Here is a 14,773-nt window from a genome sequence, read left to right on the forward strand (position 1 = left end):
GCAGATGGAGGAGAGGGGAGGCAAAGCTGAGGCAGGGGCCAGGGAGAAGTCCTGGTGGGTTGGCCATGGGCACTGATGGGGTCTGCTTTCTCTTTCCTTCCTCCAGGACCCCGGCTGTGCCAACCAAGCTCTGATCAGCAAGAAGCTTAATGATTATCGCAAAGTGAGGTGAGGCCCAGTCCTTGTCCTGGCCATGGGGTGGGGGACACCCCAGGCAGAGGTCATTCTCCTGGCCCATCTCCAGACTTGAGGGCAGCCCCTGAATCGCCCTCTCTTGGGGGCAGGGAGGGCAGAGGGGCATTGAGGCCTCCAGTCCCCAGAAGGGCATGGGGGGAATGGTCTTGGGGATGGAGGAGAGGTCTGAAGAGATGGGAGGCCAGGGCAGGTGGCATGCTGGGCCACCCCAGTGAAGACCTCTCCCCTCTTTCTACACAGCCATAGCTCTGGGCCCAAAGCTGATTCTTCCCCCAAAGGCTCTCGTGGCCTGGGGGGACTCAAGTCTGAGTTCCTCAAACAGAGTACGGCACGTGGCTTCAGAACTCAGGACCAGCCTGCAGGGAGCAAGGGTAGGAAGGTGGCTGCTAAGGGGGTGGTATGCATGTGGGTGTGTGCCGTGGTTATCCTCATGCATCTGCCCATGTGTGTATGCCTGTGAGGGGCTGGGGGCTCTGAGGGTCTCAGGGGTGGAAGGGCCTGGAGCCTGATTTCCCTCCAGGACATCCCAGCTGGGTGGTCCTCCAATCTCTGCTTGTGTCCTTCAGGAGCAGGAGGCAGCCTTTTCCATCTTCACACGCTTTTGACCATTAGAAAGTTCTTTCTTTGGTTGTACCAGAATCTGTGGCGCCCACTTTGTTGTCAGCCCCTGAGCCCATACAGAAGTCCCCTATTACTCTGAGGCCTCTCTTCCCCAGGGTGAACACCCTCATGACTTTGGCCTTCTCTGTTGGGATAGTATAATTTCCCATCAGCCCTCGGCATCCTGGTTGCCTTTCTGAAGGAGTCCCCTTACGTCCAGTGTGTGAATGTGATGTACAAGTGTCTGTGACCGAGTGTGGCTGCTGCCCCTCCCTGGGCCCCTAGCTCACCCGGGCTGTCTTCCTCCTCCAGCCCCAGATGACAGTGTCTCCACCTCCAAAACCCCCTGGGGCATCAGCATCATCAAGAAGAACAAGAAGGCGGCGCCCAGGGCATTTGGTGTCCGACTGGAGGAGTGCCAGCCAGCTACGGAGAACCAGGTGGGCTCCTGCCATGCTCCAGGGGCCAGAGGGGAGTGGGGCGACTGAGGCACAGAGGGTCAGAGCTGCCAGGGACCTTGGAACCAGCTCTCCACCTCATCTTATGGACACAGCTGGGAAAGCCGCTCAGGGAGGGAGCACAGAGCTGAGTCAGAGTCCCTGATTCCCAGCTGGTGCTCCTTCCCAGACCATGGCAAAGCTTTGGTGTGATTTCTGGCTCCCAGATTGGAGGCAGCGAGAGCGTTTAGTAACTACCCTCCATGGGGTTCTGCCCTTTCTCTGCCCCCATCTTGTCCTTCCCACCTCTGGCCCACTGGTGGAGAATACTGTTCTTTTTTAAATTGTATTTCATTGAAGTATAGTTGTTGTACAATATTATGTAAATTATAGGTGTACAATGTAGTGATTCACAATTTTTTAAGGTTATGCTCCATTTATCATTATTATGGAATATTGGCTATGCTCCCTGTGTTGTACAATATATCCTTATAGCTTATTTTATACCCACTAGTTTGTACCTCGAATCCCCTACCCCTGTCTTGCCGCTGCCCGCTTTGCTCTCCCTACTGATAACCACTGCTTTGTTCTCTACATATCTGAGCCTGCTTTTTTGTTGTTGTTATATTCACTATTTTATTTTTTAGATTCCACATATAAGGGATATACAGTACTTGCCTTTCTCTGACTTATTTCACAGAGCATCATGCTTTCCAAGTCCATCCATATTGCTGCCAATGGCAAAATTTTATTCTTTTTTATGACTATGTAGTGGAGAAGGCAATGGCACCCCACTCCAGGGCTCTTGCCTGGAGAATCCCATGGATGGAGGAGCCTGGTAGGCTACAGTCCATGGGGTCCCTACGAGTCAGATGCGACTGAGCAACTTCACTTTCACTTTTCACTTTCACGCAATGGAGAAGGAAATGGCAGCCCACTCCAGTGTTCTTGCCTGGAGAATCCCAGGGACGGCAGAGCCAGGTGGGCTGCCGTCTATGGGGTCGCACAGAGTCGGACACGACTGAAGCGACTTAGCAGCAGCAGCAGCAGTATTACGTTGTGTACATGTGCCACATCTTCTTTATCCATTCATCTGCTGATGGACATTTAGGTTGCTTCCGTATCTTGGCAGCTTTAAATAATGCTGCTGTGAACATTGGGGTGCATGTATCTTTTCAAATTAGTGTGGTTTATTTTTTCTGGATATATATCCAGGAGTGGAATTGCTGGGTCATCAGTCAGTTCAGTTCAGTTCAGTCACTCAGTCATCTCTGACTCTTTGTGACGCCATGGACTGCAGTACACCAGGTCTCCATGTCCCTCACGAAATCCCAGAGTTTGCTCAAACTCATGTCCGTTGAGGCGATGATGCCATCCAGCCATCTCATCCTCTGTTATCCCCTTCTCCTTCGCCTTTAATCTTTCCCAGCATCAGGGTCTTTTCCAATGAGTTAGTTCTTTGCATCAGGTGGCCAAAGTATTGGAGTTTCAGCTTCAGCATCAGTCCTTCCAATGAATATTCAGGACTGATTTCCTTTAGGATGGACTGGTTGGATCCCCTTGCAGTCCAAGGGAATCTCAAGAGTCTCCTCCAACACCACAGTTCAAAAGCATCAATTCTTCAGCGCTGGGTCGTATAGTAACTCTATTTTCAGTGTTTTGAGAAATCTCCATGCTGTTTTCCACAACGGCTGCTTCAATTTACATTCCCACCAAGAGTGTACAAGGGTTCCCCTTTCTTCTCATCCTCGCCAGCTTTCGTCCTTTGTGGTCTTTTTGATGCAACCATTCTGACAGGTCTGAGGCGGTATCTCACTGTGGTTTTGATTTGCATTTCCCTGATGACTGGCGGTGTTGAGCATCTTTTCGTGTGCCTGTTGGCCGTTTGCATTTCCTCTTTAGAAAAATGTCTGTTCAGTTTTTCTGCCCATTTTTTAATTGGGTCATCTGTATTGTTTTTGGCCTTGACCTGTGGCCTGGAGGATCTTAGTTCCCCAACCAGGGATCAAACCTGGGTCCCCAGCAGGGGATGCATGGAGTCCTAACTGCTGGACCGCTAGGGAGTTCTCAGGTTGTTTGTATTGTTGATGTTGAGTTGTATGAGTTGTTTATGTATTTTGGCTGTTAATCCCTCATTGATCAGTCGTATCATTTTCAAGTATCCTTTCCCGGAGAATGCTGTTCTTACCTCCCTAACACCCCTGCCTTGCCTGTGTCTCCAGCGTGTCCCCTTGATCGTGGCCGCGTGCTGTCGAATTGTGGAGGCACGGGGGCTGGAGTCCACGGGCATTTACCGAGTCCCAGGCAACAATGCAGTGGTGTCCAGCCTGCAGGAACAGCTCAACCGTGGCCCCGGGGACATCAACCTGCAGGATGAGGTGAGTCTGACTCGGGGGTTGGTCCATGGAAGGGGGCCAATGTGGTGTGTTCATTGTACCCGGTGATGTGCCTGGCACTGGGCCAAGGCACCAAGATGGGCACGACGAGACTTGCCTTTGCAGACCAGCCGCAGGGATGGGCCTCAACCCGGCTGCAGCCCAACGGGTGGATGCGGTCAGGGCCTGGGAGCTCTGAAGCAGAGGCTGGCGGGTGACAGGTTTTTGGGCCTGGAGGATAAGAAGAATTCAGGAAAGCCAGGAAAGGGCCCTCCAGGCAGGGAAATGGTCTGGGGAAAGGCGTGGCCCTGGAGGCTTGCTGGCAGTCACCATGCCGTCTCTGTAAAGGGCCAGGAGGCAGGTGTTCCAGGCTTTGGTTATGTGGTCTGTTGTACACCCTCCTCCTCCTTGTTCTCTTCCTTCTTCAGCTCCACAATGTTTATTTGTTTATTTACTTATTTTTGGCTGTGTTGGGTCTTCATCGCCGCCCAGGCTCTTCTCGAGTTGCAGCGAGTGGGGGCTACTTTCTAGTCGTGGAGTGTGGGCTTCTTAGTGTGTGACTTCTCTCGTTGCGTCGCACGGTCTAGGACTCATGGGCCCAGGAGTTGCAGCTCCTGGGCTCTAGAGCATAGGCTCAATAGTTGTGGCACATGGGTTTATTTGAACCACAGCACGTGGGATCCTCCCGGATCAGGGGTTGAACCCACGTCTCCTGCATTGGCAGGTGGATTCTTTACCACTGCGCCACCAGGGAAGCCCTTCTTCACAACATTTTAAAAATGCAAACCCCATTCTTACCTCAAGGGCCACACAAAAACAGGTCATTGGCTGGATTTGACATTTGGGTCATGGTTTGCAGACCCCTGGTTAAAAGAAAGGGAGTATATGGTGTTTGCTGGAGTGGCCAGCAATGTGGGTGGCTGATCAGATGAGACAAGACTAGCTTGTGAAGGGATCTGACAACCACACTTAAGAGTTTGAAGCATGTTATAATAACAATGGAATATAACCTTCAAAAATTGTGAATCACTGTGCTCTACACCAAAGTCACTGCAGATGGTGACTGCAGCCAGGAAATTAAAAGACGCTTACTCCTTGGAAGGAAAGTTATGACCGACCTAGATAGCATATTCAAAAGCAGAGACATTACTTTGCCAACAAAGGTCCATCTAGTCAAGGCTATGGCTTTTCCTGTGGTCATGTATGGATGTGAGAGTTGGACTGTGAAGAAGGCTGAGCGCCGAAGACTTGATGCTTTTGAACTGTGGTGTTGGAGAAGACTCTTGAGAGTCCCTTGGACTGCAAGGAGATCCAACCAGTCCATTCTGAAGGAGATCAGCCCTGGGATTTCTTTGGAAGGAATGATGCTAAAGCTGAAACTCCAGTACTTTGGCCACCTCATGCGAAGAGTTGACTCATTGGAAAAGACTCTGATGCTGGGAGGGATTGGGCGCAGGAGGAGAAGGGGGCGACAGAGGATGAGATGGCTGGATGGCATCACCGACTCGACGGATGTGAATTTGAGTGAACTCCGGGATTTGGTGATGGACAGGGAGGCCTGGCATGCTGCGATTCATGGGGTGGCAAAGAGTCGGACACGACTGAGCGACTGGACTGAACTGATGCTATACACCTGGGGGCTTCCCAGGTGGCGCTAGTGGTAAAGAACCCACCTGCCAATGCAGGAGACGTAAGAGATGAAAGTTTGATCCCTGGGTCAGGAAGATCCCCTGGAGGAGGGCATGGCAACCCACTCCAGTATTCTTGCCTGGAGAATCCCATGGACAGAGAAACCTGGTAGGCTACAGTCCATGGGGTCACAAAGAGTTGGACATGACTGAAGCAACTTGGCACACACATGCTATACACCTGAAACTTATATAATACTGAACATCAATTAGATCTCAATTTTCATGATAAGACGTGTTTAAAGCAGGAAAAAAATTACATAGAAGGACTCTGGTTCAGTTAAGATAGAGAAAGCACACTCTGACCAGTTTTTCCCAGTGATTACATCTAAAAATCCTGGACAGAGTATATAAAGTAAATGTCAAATAACTCTGCAAGGTGGGTAACAGCAGCCTGGGGAGGAAGAGTGCAGCCTTCCAGAGGTCGAGGCCATCTAATGCAAACTCCCAAAATGTCTGTCTTGTCTAAAAATGTTTCTGTGCTTTCATTACAACTTGTCCTCTTCAGCTATAGAGAGAAACATTAATGTCTCTGTGTTCACAATCCTGTTTTGGTATTTCCTCCAGAATTCTACTCTATCATCTTCCCTTTCTCTTGTGCCGTGAGCTGAATCATGTCCTCCCAAAATTCATACATTGAAGCCCAAACCGCCAACATGACTGTATTGGGAGTAGGGCCTATTGGGAGGTAATTATGGGGAAATAAAGTCAGGCTGCGATATGATAGGGTGAGTGTCCTTGTGGAAGGAGACACCGAAGAGCCCCTCTCTTCACCCTCTCCACCTCATAAGGACACAGCAAGAAGGTGACTGCCTGCAAACCAGGAAGAGAGCCCTCACCAAAAACTGAACGGGCCGGCACCTGGATCTTAGAGTTCCCAGCTTCCAGAGTTGTGAGAAAAGAAATTTCTGTTGTTTAAGCCAAAAAAAAAAAAAAAAGAGTTTGCAGCAGTTTAAATGTCAATTATATCACTATAAAACTGGGGGAAATATCCAAATAAACATTTCCATTTAAAAAAAGCAGTAGGGCCAGTGTTTCCCAGAATCCTAAGGTTCCCCAGAGGTGCTGTGGGAGGCTGAGGGCAGGTCAGGACCTGTGTCCCTGCCTGAACTAGAGTAACCTGCTTTGCTCTGTCTCTTTTTATTCATCTTTGGCTGTGCTGGGTCTTCGTTGCTTTGGGTGAGCTTTCCCTAGTTGCCGCCAACAGGAGCTCCTCCTTGTGGTATGCAGGCTTCTCGTTGCAGGGGCTTCTCTCGTTGCGGAGCAGGGACCCTCGGGAATTCAGGCTTTAGTAGCATTGGCTTCAGTAGTGGCAGCACGTGGGCTCAGCAGCCATGGCACACAGGCTTCGTTGCCCCGTGTCATGTGGAATCCTCCTGGACCAGGGATCAAACCCACTCTCCCCCGAATGGCCAGGCGGACTCTGCACCACTGGACCACCAGGGAAGTCCTTCTGTCTGTTTTCTTTAATGTCGATTTTTTTCCCATTGGGTTTTCTTGGATCATTTTACTGGACAAAAGATACTGTGCTGGAAAAGATGTTTCAGAAAACCATGAATTTGGGCAGGAAAGTCCTATGAGTCACATACTCTGAAGCTGTATGTGAAGACATAAGACAGTCTTTCTGCCCTTGGGAAGGAGCTCAGGAGACAAGATGAGCACATGTGAAATAGTGGACAAGAGAAAAGGCTGGTTCTCATTAGGGACCAGATTGTGTATCCCAGAGAGGGATCTGAGTGTCAGAACAGAGAGTGGACCCACCTCTTGGGCTTGGCAGTGGGGAGGGTGAGGCCCAGGGCCGAGGACAGAGGGCTTTTGGTGGCTTCACTAAAGCCTTTGACCTTGAGCTAATGGACAGAGGGGAGCCTTGGATGGTTCTTCAGTTGGGGAGGCATAGATGAGAGTAGGGTTTGAGAAGCAGGGCTTTAGCGTATGCCTAATAGGTGTGTGGGCTTCTCTGGTGGCTCAGCTGGTGAAGAATCCGCCTGCAATGTGGGAGACCCTGGTTTGATCCCTGGGTTGGGAAGATTCCCCTGGAGAAGAGAAGGGCTACCCACTCCAGTATTCTGGCCTGGAGAATTCCATGGACTATATAGTCCATGGGGTCGCAAAGAGCTGGACACAACTAAGGACCTTTCACTTCACTTGAGTGGATGTAAACTAAGGAGGCCCAGAGCAGGATGTCTAGGGAAGAAATTACCCATCTTGTGGGAGAGGGGGTCAGGAGGACTCAGTGGTCCCAGGGGGATGAGGAGGGTGGGAGCAGCTCTAGGACTTGGCTGCACGAGAGGGAAGAAGGAGGGGTAGGAAAGGAGCCAGAAGTTTGAGCTGTGGACTGGTGGTATCTGTCCCTGGCAGACCTGAGGTGTAGGACAGGAAAGAGGATGTCATGGAGCAACCCGTTGGACTGGGCTTGTCGATGGAAATTCAATTAACTATCAGTTAAGAAGAAGAAAGTGTTGAGCTATGGACCCATTGTAATGAGTACTATATTGCTGAGTTGTGTGTCTTTGCTCCAGGATTTTGTTGCTTTCTGAACATGTGTTATTCTGAGCAGTTCCTATCCAGGAAGGACTTTGCATTGGGTGTTGGCGCCCCCTGGTGCACAGAAGGGACACTGACCTGGCTATTTTTCATTCTTGTGTTCAACAACCATTTGTTTAGCCCAGTTTCTCAACCTTGACACTTCCGGCAGAATAACTCTTTTCTTGTGGAAGGTTGTCTTGTGCACTGGAGGAAGTTTAGCAGCACCAGGCTTCTGTCCGCTCGATGCCAGTGGCGTGCCCCAGGTGTGAAAACCAAACAGTTCCAACGTCCCTTCTTGAGAATTCGTGATTTAGACCAGCAGGAGTTGGCACCAGCAGGTCCAGTGGGCAGGCTCATGTGGGGGTGGGTTTTGCTCACTTCTGTCCCCCTTCTGTGGAGGGACAAATGGCTGGCTGGAGCAGGGCACTGGGGCTAGGGGCTCAAGGGGCTTGGACCTGGCTGGGGACTCTGTTCTGCTGTAGTGGGTATTCTTAGCCCAGTGACCCTTGGTCTGGGCAGAGCTGGGTATGGTATCAGTAGATCCCAGAGAAGGCCAGAACCGGGCTGGACTGGGCTCTGGGGCTGGACCAGCATGGAGGCGTGGACACCGGGGAGGGGCCTGACTACAGCCTTATGTCTTTGCCCCCTCCCCAGCGCTGGCAAGACCTCAACGTGATCAGCAGCCTGCTCAAGTCCTTCTTCCGAAAGCTACCTGAGCCTCTTTTCACTGATGGTGAGTTGGGGGCGGACGTGGAGGATGGAAGGGGGAGGGAGTACCTATCTATGCTGCATCCTGACTGCTTTTTAAATTGAGTGTGTGGTTTTACTTTGGGGGTTTAATACAAAAGAAACACATGCTTGTAAAAAACTTCATCAGTACCGATATAAATAAAGTGAACACAGTCATCTTCCCGTTTCCTGTCCACAGAGGTTATCCTAACATTTTCTGGGCATTTACCATGTGCCAGGCACTACTCCCTACAAATCCATGAGGAGGTACTATTATTTCCACCCCATAGATGAGGGAGCTGCTGCACAGAGAGGTTAAGTGACTTGCCCGAGGTCACAGAGGTTGTAAGTGTCAGAGCCAGAATTCAACCCCAGGCATCTGTCCCCAGAGCCCAGCTCTTGGCCGTTTGCTGAGCTCCTTGTTAACAGTGCACTGTGTTTGCTTCCAGACCCTGTTACACGGGGTTTCTCTTGTGACTCAGCTGATAAAGAATCCTCCTGCAATGTGGGAGACCTGGGTTCGATCCCTGGGTTGGGAAGATCTCCTGGAAAAGGGAAAGGCTACCCACTCCAGTCTTCTGGCCTGGGTCGCAAAGAGTTGGACACGACTGAGCGACTTTCACTTTCCTTTTTCCTCTCACACGTGTGACAAAGACACACGTGCCTACATAGGGCTTGCAGTTGGGTGATGCTGGTAGCTGTTTCATCTGGCTCTGAAAGGAATAAAGCTGCGATGATAGCACTTTCCAGTTTCTACAGTATAGATACTCCTGCCATGGCTGGCTTCAGGATCCCAATCTGCTGTCACTGACATGAGCTGGGACAAGACAGACACAGCCAGTTGTCAGGAGTCCTGTGAGCGAGTGGCTCCGCTGCTTGCGTGGTTCTCAGCAGAAGGAGGCTCGTTAATTTTGAGATTCATTCGTGTCAGTACAAAGAGCTCGACCTTGTTTTCCTTTTAAATCAACCACATAGTGTTTCCCAGCCTGAATAGACAGTAAATTGTCTAATCACTCCCCTTGTTGTTGTTTAGTTGGTGAGTCGTGTCTGACTGTTTGGTACCCCATGGACTGTAGCCCACCAAGCTCCTCTGTCCTTGGGATTTCCCAGCCAAGGATTCTGCAGTGGGTTGCTGTTTCCTTCTCCAGGGGATCTTCCCAACCCAGGGATCGAACCCGTGTCTCCTGCTTGGCAGGCAGATTCTTTACCACTGAGCCACCTGAGAAGCTCAATCACTCTCCTACTGATGGATATTTAGATTGCCTTCACATTTTTGCTATTTCAATACACGTTATAATGATTTTTCTTGACTGTGTCCCTGCATGCCTGGACCAGGATCCCAGAGGTAGATTCTTAGACATGGACTCGCTGGGTCAGAGTCCTGGAAAGCATTTTTGAAAGCTAAAGTCAAGTTGCATGCCGAGGAGCTGACCCAAGCTCACACTGCCGCTGGTGGTGTAAGATACTTTCCCACGTCCCCATCACACTGGATGATGTTATTAATATTTTAAAGTTTTGCTGATCAGAGAGGGGAAATGGCATCTCACTGTTGTTTTCATTTTCACTTCTGTCATTACTAGGAGATTAACCTTTAATGGATTCTGTGCTGAGATACATACGTAAACATGAGTGTTTAGGAATACCTTATGATTATAAAAATATTTTCTTATTTTTCCCAATACTTGAATAAGTATTATTTTTGACTCTGTAATGCAGTTAGATTTGTTTGTGTATTACATGAGCTAGAAATGGATTTATTTTCCCGACAAGATAGCTAATAGTCCGCAGGACATTATCGACACCACCATCCTTCCCCACTGACTTGAAGATCCCCTGGAGAAGGGCATGGCAACCCACTCCTGTGTTCTTGCCAGGAAAATCCCATGGACAGAGGAGCCTGGTGGGCTGCAGTCCAGAGGGTCGCGAAGAGTCGGACACACTTTTTCCTGTAGATCCACAGGGCCTGTCTCCCTCCTTTCAGTTCTGACCCTTCTTCCCCTTTCCATCAGCGTCACGTTGCCTGAGCTGTACGATGGTTTTAGTCCGTGTCAGTTTCTCACTGGCAGGTCCTCCCTCATCATTCTTCCCTTGGAGAATATTCTTGGCTGTCTTTGCACATTCTCTCATCCAGGTGTATTTCAGGATGAACTTACCACGTTCCCTTTTTTAAAGTTCCCCGTGGACTTCTTCTGAGGGGAGGTGGGGGAACCCTGATACAGATGGGGAGGAGTGTTTGGAGGCTGAAAGGGCCCTCCCTCTTTCTAGGTAACCTGTCTTCTAACCTCGTGGTGTCCTTGTCCTGGAGCCTGGGGCAGGGACCCCTTCTCCAGGGTCAACAGGCAGCTGAGGTCTCACTTCTTCCCAAACGAGCACGCCTGGGCTTCTCCAGGTCAGGCGCACCCCTGAGGGCAGCTGCGGTGGGTTTGGTCACATGAACTTAGGGCCCTGGAGCCCCCCTCCCACCAACTGAACAACCTCAGCACAAACATGACCTCCCCGCAGGGCCTCCTCAGCCCGGAAGCCCCCCTCTCTAAAGAATCCTCACTGTTCTAGACAAATACAACGACTTCATCGAGGCCAATCGCATTGAAGACTCGAGGGAGCGCTTGAAGACGCTGCGGAAGCTGGTAAGGAGGGGGGCTGCTGCTGGGCGAAGGGCAGACTGGACAGGCGAGCGCTGCGGCCCCAGGAGCCCAAGCCCAGTGCCACCAGCTTCCCCCGTGACCTCGGCAAGCCCTTCTCTCCTCAGGGCCTCAGTTCCTCTGTCTATCCCCGGGGGACAGTTAGAGAGTGGGTTCCAGACCCCCTGAGATATGGCAGCGGAGCCCCTTTGAGGGGCAGTGGGGAGGTGGAAGCCATCACAGCCTGGTCCCATGCCCCTTCCTTCTCCCACCCAGATCCGGGATCTCCCAGGACACTACTATGAAACACTCAAATTCCTCGTGAGTCATCTGAAGACCATTGCCGACCACTCAGAGAAAAACAAGGTGGGTCCAGCTCCAGTTTGAAGTGTGGGGGAGGGAAGCCTAGTGGGGTCTCCTCAGCATATTCTATTCAGTAAGCTCCTCCAGGTCAGGTAACCTCAGGCTTCACTGGCCCCGCCCTCCGACCTAGGGGGTCCTTCTGTCCCGCTGCCCCCACATACTGGCCAGTACTTCTTCCTGAGCCGGCTCCTGAATTTCTGAGGGTCTTCAGAGGCAGAGAGCCTCAGACTCTGTGTCTGGTGGAATCTACCCTCTGACTGAGCTTGGGTCCCTTGCGTTGCGTTTTCGTAAGCAAACCCCTATATCTTCTAGTTCCGCAGGGGGGTAGAATGAGGGGACATACAGGATTCCTGCCAGTCCAAAACACCCTTGGGACGTCCAGTGGGTCTTCACTCTGGCCTCTCCCATTGCTAGACAGTACGGGTGTGCAGGTGGGGAACTGCCCGTGAGAGCTGGGCCTGGGGTTGAGTGGGGCCTATTCTCTACTTACCAGGCACCTCCATGCCCAGCAAGGAGGCACATGGCCCCAGGCCAGGACCAGCTCAGGATGTGGTCGGGCTGGGGGCCAGAGGGGCCCAGAGTCAGGGAGGCCCAGGGGCCTGGAGGTCAAAGCTCACAGGGAGACTAACACTGATCCGCTTCCCTCCCCTGCCCAGATGGAGCCCCGGAACTTGGCCCTGGTCTTCGGGCCGACGCTGGTGAGGACGTCTGAGGACAACATGGCAGATATGGTGACCCACATGCCTGACCGCTACAAGATTGTAGAGACGCTGATCCAGCACGTAAGCGGCCTCCCTGGGCCCTGGCTCCTGCTCGCCGGGGTGGGTGTGCCCAGGGAAAGATGTGGAAAATGCTCCGGGGGTGCAGGAGGCCCTTCAGAAGCAGTAGCCTGCATTTTAAGGCCAGGCAGGTATGAATCCTGAATGCCTGTCCCCAGCGGGACAACCAGGAGCCGCTGAGTTTCCAGGATGTGTGTGTGGGACAGAGGGAGGAGAAAGGTCAGGGAGAGCTGCTGCTGGGTTGGAGGGCAGAAGGGTTGAAAGAAGCGGGGTGCCTTCAGAAGGTGACCCACGGGAGAGATGTCCAAGCAGAACTGGGCAGACAGATGGGACAGCACTCTCCCTGCAGGCCCACTGAGACTTTAAGGGAAAAATGGTGATTCCCTGGGGAATGGGAGGCAGATGGGGCAGGGAGGATGATGGGCTGGGGCAGGATCTGGCTGCGTGGTCTCCATGTCTTGGGCTGGTCACCTTCCTCCTTAAGGCTGCCTGGAGGCCCCACAAGAGCCTGTGGTTTCTAAGGAGTCTTATTATCCACCACAGGATGAGAACCCAGAATGGCCAGCAGAAGGCGCAGGAGGCTTTTTATTTTTTTTTCTCTTTTTTTTAAGCGCCAAACCCAGGGCAGCACTGCCCCCTTCTAGGGGCACTCAGAGATGTTTTTATGAATCATTGATTTTTCCATTTCCAAATCTTGGTGGGACCTGTGGTTTAACCCACAAAGAATGGAATCAAAACCCTCCTGCCAGGAGAAATAAGATGGGCAACTGGTCAAAAAAAGGGTTTACTTCCCTGGTGGCTCAGTAGTAAAGAATCCACCTGCCAATGCAGGAGATGTGGTTTCGACTCCTCGGTTAGGAAGATCCCCTGCAGTAGGAAACGGCAACTCATAGACACTTTAGGGAAGGGAATAAGCCAGGTCATGTTACTCCTGTTACAGATGAGGAAACTGGGGCTCAGAGAGGAAAAGCGATTTCTTCAAGATCACACAGCTATTAAGTAGCAGCCTCAGGATTTGAAGGCAGGTCTGTCTGACCAACTCCTCTGCTTTACTCCCCACTGAATGGGAGGGCCGACTCCTGGGTCCACCCTAGAGCTGGCTCTTGAGTGAGCGAGGTGGTCAGAGTTAGCCGAGTCAGGCTGTGGGTAGACTTTGGTCATGATGGCTGGCCTTGCCTGCTCCTTTCCTTCCTTCACTGGGTGTCAGAGCTCTGAGCCATAGGAGGGTATGTCGAGGCCTGTTCTCACTCTAACATTGGGACCACCAGCCCGGAGGCCCACTCCAGAGCTGCTGGGGAGGCCAAGGCTGCTGGGCAGTGTCAGAGATCCTGATGAGGCCTTGGTATGGGGAAGCTTTCCTCCCTTGGAAAAGTTCAGCTCCCCAAACGAGGAACCCATGGAGCCCCCATGAGTGTATGCTTGGTGGGGAAGGTAGTGAGGAAGAGAGGGAGACTGGCCCCCTGACTCCTAGCGAAGTCCAAAGAAGCCCAAAGCCTTGGTCAGCTGGAGTGTCAGGACCTTCAGGGAGATGGGAGGCCCAAAGTGTGTCCACTTCCCCTACCCTAGGGTCTCAGGGGGACATCCCCAGCCAGTGGCAGCATCTTTTCTGGGTAGGGTGTGGGAGGTGGAGTACATTGGTCTCCTTCATAGGTGTAACCCCAGCTCTGACCCTGTGCCTGGCATAGAGTGAACCCTCAGTATTGGTTGAATGAATGAATGAATGAATGATTTGTTGTTGAGGTTATGCCAGTCTGGGCATTCCCACTGAGGAAATCATTTCTGGGGAATGACCAAACATGCACCTCTCCATTTTCTGCCCCGTTGGCATTAAAGTAATCAGCCCTGGATGATTGTCAATTGTCAAGAAAGTGAGCTGCCTGTTCATTCACACTGAGCCCACTGAGCCAACCCACCCAAGTTGGCCAGTCTGTCTAGCACAGAGACTCTTGAGCCAGGGTAATCCCAGTGTAGTCCCGAGCCCAGGCAGGGCAGAATTTGTGGCAGCAGTTGCTCTGGCTCTGAGCCCCTGGCCAGTGAGTGGGTGGTTGGAATTCGTGGGTGACATGACCTCCCGTCCCACTGGGAGGTTCAGCTGTGACCACCCCTGCCTCCCTGCCTGGGGGTTCTGTGTTCCATGGAATTTTTGGACAGCAGAGCTGGAAGGGGCCTTAAGTTATGAGACCTGACCTTGCATTGTACAGAGAGTAGAAACCGAGGCTTGAAGAGGAATGGTGACTTGCTCAGGGTCCCACAGCAAGATATGGCCGAGTTATAACCAAACCTAAGTGTTCAGCCACCCGGCAGCAAGTCACCAGCCAGCTCATACTCATGATTACTAAGCTAGCTAAAACCGAAACAAAGACCATGCTGAGGCATTTGTTCATTTATTCACTCAGCAAACGTGGTGATTCCTACTGTGCATGCACTGGAACTTCTCAACCCGGCACTAGTGACCTTTGG

The 14,773-nt window shown here is 51.6% G+C and overlaps 1 protein-coding gene across 8 annotated transcripts in view; it reads left to right on the top strand.

Annotated features, from left to right (window-relative positions):
• The window catches only part of ARHGAP23 (Rho GTPase activating protein 23), an 81,406-nt gene that overhangs the window by 53,464 nt on the left and 13,169 nt on the right, over positions 1 to 14,773 (top strand). For all 8 annotated transcript variants that reach the window (XM_070773357.1, XM_070773356.1, XM_070773361.1 and 5 more), the window contains 8 exons: positions 107 to 168; positions 436 to 566; positions 1,108 to 1,235; positions 3,455 to 3,610; positions 8,476 to 8,554; positions 11,104 to 11,177; positions 11,448 to 11,537; positions 12,191 to 12,316. In XM_070773357.1, the coding sequence (XP_070629458.1) occupies positions 107 to 168; positions 436 to 566; positions 1,108 to 1,235; positions 3,455 to 3,610; positions 8,476 to 8,554; positions 11,104 to 11,177; positions 11,448 to 11,537; positions 12,191 to 12,316 (846 nt within the window). The remainder of the gene's footprint in view (positions 1 to 106; positions 169 to 435; positions 567 to 1,107; positions 1,236 to 3,454; positions 3,611 to 8,475; positions 8,555 to 11,103; positions 11,178 to 11,447; positions 11,538 to 12,190; positions 12,317 to 14,773) is intronic.

The sequence above is a fragment of the Bos indicus genome, chromosome 19, assembly GCF_029378745.1.
Source record: "Bos indicus isolate NIAB-ARS_2022 breed Sahiwal x Tharparkar chromosome 19, NIAB-ARS_B.indTharparkar_mat_pri_1.0, whole genome shotgun sequence".
In the NCBI taxonomy this organism is placed as follows: domain Eukaryota; kingdom Metazoa; phylum Chordata; class Mammalia; order Artiodactyla; family Bovidae; genus Bos; species Bos indicus.